At 55.4% G+C, this 9710-nt stretch overlaps 1 protein-coding gene across 1 annotated transcript in view; it reads right to left on the reverse strand.

The window, feature by feature from the left end:
* Window positions 1–4056: 4056 nt before the first annotated feature.
* The window catches only part of SBK2 (SH3 domain binding kinase family member 2), an 8719-nt gene continuing 3065 nt past the window's right edge, over window positions 4057–9710 (reverse strand). The window contains exons 3-4 of the mRNA XM_017546585.2: window positions 6396–6598; window positions 4057–5747 (exon numbers count right to left, since the gene is read on the reverse strand). Of these exons, the coding sequence (XP_017402074.1) occupies window positions 5157–5747; window positions 6396–6598 (794 nt within the window). The 3' untranslated portion in view covers window positions 4057–5156. The remainder of the gene's footprint in view (window positions 5748–6395; window positions 6599–9710) is intronic.

Raw genomic sequence — 9710 nt, forward strand, 5'->3', positions numbered from 1 at the left:
ACCATTTTCTCCTCCTCCTCTCTCCACTCCAGAGCGTGGCTCAGAGGTCGTGGAAGGTGATGGAGGCTGGCGCCCCTGCAGTCCTGCAAAGGCCAGCAGGGTCCAGTTACTTGTTTTGGTGGGGGTCCTGATAGATGGACGGTCTGCTCCCGCCAGCGGGCGAAGGAGCATGCTGAGAATTCTGTTCCCCAGATCTCATTAAGCCCTGAGACTTAAATAACTGCTGACTGGTTCCCTGGGGAGGCTGAGGGGAGGGCTTCTGCCCTTGGTAGTCAGGGGGTCATAGGGCAGCACCCCAGTGTGGAAGAAAATGGCTCCTTTTCTGTCCAGGTCGGGGCAGGTGAGCCCTGGCTCTGGGTCATACCCCCCACCAAAAGAAGCAGGGGGCCCAGCATGGGGTTAGGGCTCCTCTCAGCAGGCCAGAGGTGGAGGGGGGCTATCAGGCACTCTGGCCCCAGGCCCCTCCGCCCCCTGCCACCTTCTGCCAGCTCTGTAGAAGGGAGTGCTTAATTACCCAGTCACTCTATCCCTGCTTGGCCAGGCAGCTAAGCCCAAACATCTGGCCCCAGGGCCCACGGCCAGAATGGGTGGCCAGCCTCCGCCCACTGCTGGCCCTGGCTCCGGACACCTCCCACGGGACAGCTGAGCTTGATCCTCTGCCTGCCAGCTTGCAACCAGCCCAGAACAGTAGCTGCATAGGCCCTGCAAGCTCAGTCGATGCAGAAAAAACCACATTTGATGAAATTCAGCAGCCATTCACGGTACACACACACACACAGAGAATAAAGTTAGAGCAGAGAGGACTTCCTTCATCAGATAAGGGGTATGAAGGAAGACCTACCTGTTGTTATTATCATGGGCAATGGATATGGCCTCCTAGGAGCGTTGATATAGGAGGCCCGGAAGAACGCAGCAGATAAGTGGTTTGGTGAGTAAGAGTCTGGCCTGATGCTGGACCAGTTCTCTAAAGTCATGTTCTCACATTCCCTGCACCTCAAATGTGACCCGCAGACCTGCAGCATCAGCCTCACATGGAAGCTGTTTACAAATACGGAATCTCACACTTAGGAGTCACTATGCATGGAAGCTACAGCCTTACAGAATGTATTTCTTTTTTATTTTGAGATGGAGTTTCAATCTTGTTGCTCAGGCTGGAGTGCAATGGCACCATCTGGGCTCACTGCAACTTCCACCACCAGGGTTCAAGCAATTCTCCTGCCTCAGCCTCCCGAGTAGCTGGGATTATAGGCACATGCCACCACACCTGGCTAATTTTGTATTTTTAGTAGAGATGGAGTTTCTCCATGTTGGTCAGGCTGGTCTCAAACTCCCGTCCTCAGGTGATCTGCCTGCCTCAGCCTCCCAGTGTTGAGATTACAGGCATGAGCCACTGCGCTCGGCCACAAAATTTATTTCTTAAATAATAATATTGAAAGCAAAAATTACTAAGGCCAGGTGTGGTGGCTCGTGCCTGTAATAATAGCACTTTGGGAGGCCAAGGCAGGTGGATCACCTGAGGTCAGGAGTTCAAGGCTAGCCTGGCCAACATGGTGAAACCCCGTCTCTACTAAAAATGCAAAAATTATCCCAGTGTGGTGGCAGGTGCCTGTAGTCCCAGCTACTTTGGAGGTTGGGGCAGAAGAATTGCTTGAACCCAGGAGGCGGAGGTTGTGATGAGCCAACATTGTACCACTGCACTCCAGCCTAGGTGACAAGAGCAAAATTCTGTCTCAAAAAAAAAAAAAAAGAGAAGAAGAAGAGGAGGAGGAGGAGGAGAAGGAAGAAAGAAGAAGATAAAAGAGAAGAAAAGAAAAAAAAAGAAAAGAAAAAAAGATAATACAAATGTTCCGTAAACTAGTTTCCCAGGCTGGTCTCAAACTCCTGGCCTCAGGCGCCATTCCCACCTCAGCCTCCTCATGGGATTTGAGGCATGAGCCACCGCGCCTGGCCCGTGCCTTTATACTCTTTCACACACGTACCTGCTCTCTAATACAGTGTCTTGGTCTCTCACACTAGTCTCACTCTCATGCCATCCTCACACATCTACACCCGTACTCAATCTGAAACATTTACGTTCCCCCCCAAGACAGCTCACTCCCTCATGCTCACACACCTACACAGTCACCCGCCCCCCCTACCCCCACCCTCACCCACACCCCCATGCCCCCAAGCCCTTCCTCCCACTGACCACACCAGGACATCCATGCAGGCTAGCAGCAGAGACCAAGGCCGGGAGCCCCGCTGGGTCCAACGACCAGCCTTGCCACCCCCCTCAGTGGGCGCAGCAGGAACCTGGCTGCCCTGTGCATGAGATGGGCAGAGCCCAGGGACCCCCTCACCATCTTGGGGACAGGTCAGGAAGCAGACGTGGTCATCGAGCTGCCTAATTGGGGTCCAGACTCTGGCTAGCACTAAGTATTACTTAATTAGTGTCGTCCCTGCCAGCCTGTCAGGGTCAGGCCCATCCTGGGAATTTTCTGTCCTCCCGTAGGTTCCGCCCAAGACAGGCCGGGTCATTATCACCTTCCAGTTAATCCTCAGCTGCCACCAGCAATCAACACCGCCCCCCCCCCCCCCACCGTGCCCCCTGCCCGGGCTCCACTCCCTCCCACCCAGCACGTGGCATCCCAGCCACCTCCAGATTTTTGGGACACATTCTTGGCCTAACAGCTTGGCTACTTGAGATTCACAGATAAAGGGGGGCAAGAGGCCTTGATATACCCACCTCCGTTGACTCCCTTCTTCTCTCCAATGATTCCTACTCCAGGAAGCTCACTCAGATCATCCAGGTCAGAGGCTCCAACACTTTGGCTTGAACCTGGATTCGAAGGCTCCTTGGGGTCCCTCCACAGGAGCACACCTGCTGTCAGCCCCGCTGTGGGCAACACCTCGGTGGCCTCAGCAGGGGCCCTGCGGGGTGTGCAGGGGCCAGCGAATGCATGACACACGATCCAGCCCTGAGTTGTAGCCTTGCTCTGGGCCTGAGGCCAAGGAGGGCGAGGAGAGGAAGAGGGAGTGTTTGCAAAGAGAGCAGCTGCCAAGCAGGGCCGGGGAGAGAGGACAAAGGTGCGAAGGAGAGAGGCTCAGGCGCCCGTGTGACCTTCCCAGCCTAGCTGCACATCGACAGGCGTGTGCACATACACACGGGTCCGACGTCCACACACAGTGCGGCACATTCACCCCCATACACTCAAGGACGTTGGCACACACAAACTCACGTGCTCGTGGGCTCACAACAGGCACAAAGCTGTGTTATCGTCCACACGCAGCAAGGCTCAGGCAGCACCATGCCGTCATCCTCTTCCCTCCGTCTCTCTCTCCCTTCCTCTCTGTCTCTGTCCTTCTCTCTCTCTCCCCCATCTGTTTCTGTCTTCCTCTGTTTCTTTTTGTGTCTGTTTCTCTATCTCCATCTCTCCTTTTTCTGTCCCCTGTTTCTGTCTCTCTCCATCTCTCCCCACTGTGTCTGTCTCTCCACCTCTGCACCCCATCCTCCCTCCTTTACATGCACGTGCACTCACATACATGCACACACACATGCACACAGGCACACACACACACTCGTGGACACATGCACACTCACTGGCGCACACACACATGCTCACACATGACATTCATACTTGCAAACACATGCACACACGTGTATAGTTCCTTGATGGAAGCTTTGAGGACTGTATTTTTCATTCCATTGTTAGCACACAACTTTGGTTTGGTAAAGGAAGGGATTCTTAGAAGCAAGTGGCTCACTCCCTCCTGCCCACAGCTCTGCCTCAGGACCCCTGTGGGAGGCTCAGGCAGCACCAGATCATCCTCGCCCCTCTGTCTCCTCTCTCTGTCTGCATCTCCACCTCTCTCCCTCTGTCTGTCTGTTTGTCTCTCTCCCTCTCTGTCTCTCTCTCTGTTTGTCTCTCTCCCTGTCTGTTTCTCTATCTCCATCTCTCCCTGCTCTCTGTGTCTGTCTCTTCAGCTCTGCACCCCACCCTCCCACCTCTGCACGCCCTCTGATGCACACCCCCCTTCTGGTTGCTGAGCAGACTTGCAGCAGCACTGGGATGGGAGTGCCAGATGGAGTTTATTTGCAGAGCCACTGGGGTGAGAGAAGGCAAGCACATCACAGAGGGTGGTGCCAGGTGGGAGGGAGACCCGGCTGGAGAGGAGGGAGAGGACGTCGGGAGGACAGGGACGGAGAGGAGGCCTCACCACACCACACCGGCTGGTTTATTTCATAGACATTTCCCGACCCCTGCTGCAGGCCATCGCTGAGTACATGGGGTCCGTCAGCAAATGGGATGGGCAAAGACCCCCGACTGCAGGAGCTCACAAAATAACCACAAAAACTAAGCCATGCAGTTAGAAGAGGACACACATCCTAAAGAAACAGTAGAGTGGGGGGATGGGGAGGCAGACAGTAATCATTTGGTACACACAGCTGATATCCCAGCACTGTGGGAGGCCAAGGCTGGAGAATTGCTTGAGACCAGGAGTTTGAGACTAGCCTGGGCAACATAGCAAGACCCCCATCTCTATTAAAATTTTTTTTTTAATTAGCTGAGCATGGTGCTGCAGCCCCGTAATCCCAGCTACTCAGGAGATGGAGGCAGAAGTATTGTTTGAGGTCAGGAATTTGAGACCCATCTGTGCAACATAGCAAGACTTCCCCCAACTCTAAAAAGTTTTAAAAATTAGCCGAGCCTGTAGTCCCGGCTACTCAGGAGGCTGAGGCAGGAGGATCGCTGGAGCTGTGGATTTTGAGGCTGCAGTGAGCTGAGATCAAGTCACTGCAGTCCAGCCTGGGAGAGCAAGACCCTGTCTCAAAAAAAATAAAAGTGCAGGGCGTGAGGGGATGAGCCCCGAGCAAACAGCAAGTGCAGAGGCCCTGGGGAAGGTGGTGGCAGGTACGGAGGGGCACGCGGAAGTCTGAGACCCCCCCTGGGAAGGTGGCAGCAGGTACGGAGGGGCGCACAGAGGTCTGAGGCCCCCGTGGACCAAGGGAGGGATGCAGCCTGCAGAGAGGAGCTAGGAGGAGGACACCGAGGGGATCCCAAGCCCCAGGGATGAAAACACACAGAGGAGAAACCAACAGCCGCCAAGCGACAGCCTCGAGGCCTCGGGTGGGGCGACTTCCCTCTCTGCCAGCCCCAGGCCCGCTCACTGCCTGCTCACTGCCGGGCCTCCTCTTCCACCTCTCCCACTTCTTCAGCCTCGCCCTCCCGCTGCCTCCAGGGGCGCCCCAGGTGCTCCCTGATGGCGCTCACGGCGCTCCTCCTTCGGGGGTGAGGGTGCAGCAGCCCCCACAGAAGCGCGTCGGCCGCGGGGGCCAGGCCGAACCAGGGCTGAGGACGGTCCTGCGGCTGGCCCGAGGCCTGCCAGATGAGGAAGTCCTCGTAGAAGGGGTCGGCCTCGGCCAGGGGCTGGTCCCAGGGGAAGTAGCCCGTGAGGAGGCAAAAGACCAGGACCCCCAGCGCCCAGGCGTCCAGGGCGGGCTGAATGGGCAGGCCCTCGGGGAGGGGCGGGGGCGCGCAGAGCTCGGGGGCCGTGTAGGGGATGGGCGGCCCGGCCAGGCGCAGCAGCGTCCCGCGAGGCCTAGTGTGGCCGAAGTCGGTCAGCTTGAAGCGCCGGCAGTCGGGGTCGCACACCAGCACGTTCTCCGGCTTCAGGTCCCGGTACACCAGGCCGCGCGCGTGGATGTACTCCAGGGCGGAGGCTAGCTGCGCGGCGCAGCGGTGCACTGCGGGCTGCGGGAGGCCCACCTGCGGGGAGAGGGGCGGGGCCAGTGCCCCAGGACACAGGAGGCGTCTCACTGGGCTGCGGGATTCCCATCTGCTGGGAGAGGGGCAGGCCCAGTGCCTGGAGGCCAGTGGAGGCAACCGAGACCACAGGGCCGGTCCTGCGCCAGGGAAGCAGGCCCGGACACTAAGGAGGCCGTTAAGGAAGGCTGTGAACTGTTGGCCCCACGAGGCCAAGTATGATCTGTGAGGCCTGTGGGTTTAGGGTGCCTAGGGTGACCCCGTGAGGCCTACTGTGACCTCATGGAGCCTGTGGGTTTAGTGGGGCCAAAGGTGACCTGTGAGTCCTGTGAGTTTATTGGGGCCTAGTGTGACCCCCATGAGACCTGTGGGTTTAGTGAGCCTGGGGTGACCCCATAGGGCCTGTGACTTGATTGGGGTCCATTGTGACCTGATGCTGCCTGGTGAGTCTCCATAGTGTCTCATGTGGATTCTGTGATGTCTATGAACAAAGAGGCCTAACAACTCGGCGAGTCCTGTGGGCCCACGAGGGGCCTCCTAGGGGTGGGTAGGGGAGGCCAGGTGGGTAGGAGAGGCCAGGGGAGGCCCAACACAGTGTCTGTGTTTCCTGCGGCCGTTCCTGGGAGGCGTGCTTGGGGTCTGCCTACGCACCTTGGGCTGGATGAAGGCCATGAGGTCCCCGTGCAGGACGGGCTCCGTCAGGAAGCTGTAGGAGTGTGCCGACTCGATGCCAATGCCGTAGGCTGTCACGATGGCCGAGTGCACGCCCAGCGAGAGGCCCACGCAGAACTCATACAGGAAGCCGCGGAGGGACGTCCGGGGTTTGGGAAGCTGCTTCAGTGCCAGGGGCGTGCCTGGGGCAGCAGGGAAAGTGTGAGAGGTGTGCAGGATCCAAGGGCCACCTAGGCCAGCTGCTCTGTTCCCCTGTGGTCCCCCTTGATGGTCCCTCGGCTTGGACTCTTTCCCGTAGGCCAGCTCTACCCTCTCCAATTCCCACCTCCCTCCTGAGCCTGCCCTAACAGCGTGACCACCCAAGCATCACTGGTGGTGCCAATAGTTACAGCATGTTGTGGCCCAGCTGGTGGCTTGGGCCTGAGATCCCAATGCTTTCAGAGGCTGAGACGGGAGGATCCCACGAGGACGGGAGTTTGAGACCAGCCCAAGTAGCACAGTGAGACCCCATCTCTAAAAAAAGTTTTAAAAAGCTGCGCACTGTGGCTGAGGCCTGTAATCCCAGCACTTTGGGAGGCTGAGGCCAGTGGATTGCTTGAGGTCAGGAGTTTGAGACCAGCCTGGCCTACATGGTGTAAACCTGTCTCTACTAAAAATAGAAAAAACTAGCCAGACGTGGTGGTGGGCACCTGTAATCCCAGTTACTTTGGAAGGCTGAGGCAGGAGAATTGCTTGAACCCAGGAGGTGGAGGTTGCAGTGAGCCGAGATCATGCCACTGCACTCCAGCCTGGGGGACAGAATTAAAAAAATATATAAAAAAAAAAATTAGCTGATCGTGGTGGCATCTCTTTAAAAAATAAAATAAATAATAACAGTACTTGGTGAATTTCTACCCTGCTTTCTTACCAGCCCATAACCTTGGAGATGGAAGAATACAATGAAATTTCTCCAGTGACCTTGGTTGGCTTCTCATGACAGCAAACTGGTGTTTGAGGCAAAAAAGTATTTCTGAGACATCTGGGGAAAAGGTAACCCCCACTGGGTAAGAAAGCCAATTAAGGGATTGTGGATTTTGTCACCTGTGGAAACGACTTCCTAGAAGCTAAACTCCCTGAAGACAGAACTTCTGATGTCTTCCTTTTTTTTTTTTTTTAAGATGCAGTTTCACTCTTGTCAGCCAGGCTGAAGTGCAGTGTCAAGATTTTGGCTCACTGCTACCTCTGCCTCCCGGGTTCAATTGATTCTCCTGCCTCAGCCTCTGGAGCAGCTGGGATTACAGGCACCCGCCACCAAACCTGGCTAATTTCTTGTATTTTTAGAGAGATGGGCTTTTATCATGTTGGTCAGGCTGGTCCTGAACTCCTGGCCCCAGATGATCCACCCATCTCCCAAAGCACTGGCATTGGAGCCATCATGCCCCCTTGCTTGCTTTCTCTCTCTCTCTCTCACTTTCTTTCTTTCTTTCTCCTTCCTTCCTTCCTTCCTTCTTTCTTTCTTTCTTTCAAGAAAGGGTCTCTTTCTGTCACCCAGGCTGGAGTGCAGCGGCACAATCATGGGTCACTGCAACCTCCGCCTCCCAGGCTCAAGCAATTCTGCTGCCTCAGCCTCCTGAGTAGCTGGGACTACAGGCATGCACCACCACACTGGGCCAATTGCACACCCAGCTAATTTCTTTTTCTGGCATCAGAAATTCCTGCTAATTGGCTAATTTAAAGAAAATTTTTGCAGACAGTCTTGCTATGTTGCCCAGGCTGGTCTCAAACTCCTAGGCTCAAGCAATCCTCCTGCCCTGGCCTCCCAAAGTGCTGCAATTACAGGTGTAAGCCACCACGCCCACCTTGATTTCTTTGATTTCTGAACCATCAGCTTCCAGGCTGCAACCTTGCCCATCACGAGGCCATGTGTGACTGGGCTAAATTCCCTCCTTATCTGCCAGGTGCAGTGGCTCACGCCTGTAATCCCAGCACTTTGGGAGGCTGAGGCAGGTGGATCAGGAAGTCAGAAGATTGAGACCATCCTAACACATTGAAACTCGTCTCTGCTAAAAATACAAAAAATTAGCTGGGTGTGGTGGCACGCACCTGTAGTCCCAGCTACTCAGAAGGCTGAGGTAAGAGAATCACTTGAACCCAGGAGATGGAGGTTGCAGTGAGTCAAGATTGCACCACTGCATTCACTCCAGCCTGGGTGACTCTGTCTTAANCTAGTAAATGGATAAACAAATTGTGACACAGCTCTACAATGGAATACTATTCAGCAATAAAAGAGGATCTACTACTTATAAATGCAAAAACGTAGGTGACTCTCAAAAAAAAAAAAAAAAGCCCTCCTTACTAAAAACACCAGCCGTCCCTGCCCACTCCCCAGCCAGATGCAGTGGGTCCTCTTCTGTGTGTTCGTAGTGCTCCCAATCACTGCTGCGAAGGCCACGCCACTGGTGTCAATGATCCCCACCCATCTGTGCTCCCCACGTGCCCTGAGCTTCTCAACGACAGTGACATGCTCAGGGCCCCAGCATCACGCAGGCTGGGGACAGGTGTGCTGGAGGCCTCGAGGTGCATGTTCGGGACATGCCCATGGGGGGGCCTCATTGACAACACCCCCGCTCTGTGACTGCTCATGCCTCCGACTCTGTGAGCACCCAGGGCTGGATCTCTGTGTGTGGTGCGCTGCTGTATGACTGCGCTATGCTGTCTGTGTTATGACTGAGTTGTGTCTCCCCGAAACTCGTATGTTGGAGTCCTAACCCCCCATCCTGCTGAATGTGCCTGTGTTTGAAGATAGGGTGTTTAAAGAGGTAAAATGAGGTCACTAGAGTGGGTGGGCCTCATCCAGTGTGACTAGTGTCCTTACGAGAAGAGGACATCAGGACACAGACACGCACAGAGGGATGTCCACATGAGGACACAGGGAGAAGACGGCCAAGTGCAAGCCACAGAGAGAGGCCTCAGGAGAACCAACCCTGCTGACACCTTGATCTCAGGCTTAAAGCCTCCAGGGCTGTGAGGAAATAGACCTCTGCTGTTGGCCAGGCACAGTGGCTCATGCCTGTAATCCCAGCACTTTGGGAGGCCGAGGCAGGAGGACCACTTGGGGCCAGTTTGAGACCAGCCTGGGCATCACAGTGAGACCCCACCTTTAAAAAAAATTTAAAAAATTAACTGGACATGATGGCATGCACCTTTAGTCTCAGCTACTTGTGGGGCTGAGGTGGGAGGATCCCTTGAGCCCAGGAGGTCAAAGCTATAGTGAGCTATGATTGCACCACTGCATTCCAGCCTGGACAACAGAGT

This window comes from Cebus imitator, unplaced genomic scaffold, assembly GCF_001604975.1.
Source record: "Cebus imitator isolate Cc_AM_T3 unplaced genomic scaffold, Cebus_imitator-1.0 Scaffold190, whole genome shotgun sequence".
NCBI lineage: Eukaryota > Metazoa > Chordata > Mammalia > Primates > Cebidae > Cebus > Cebus imitator.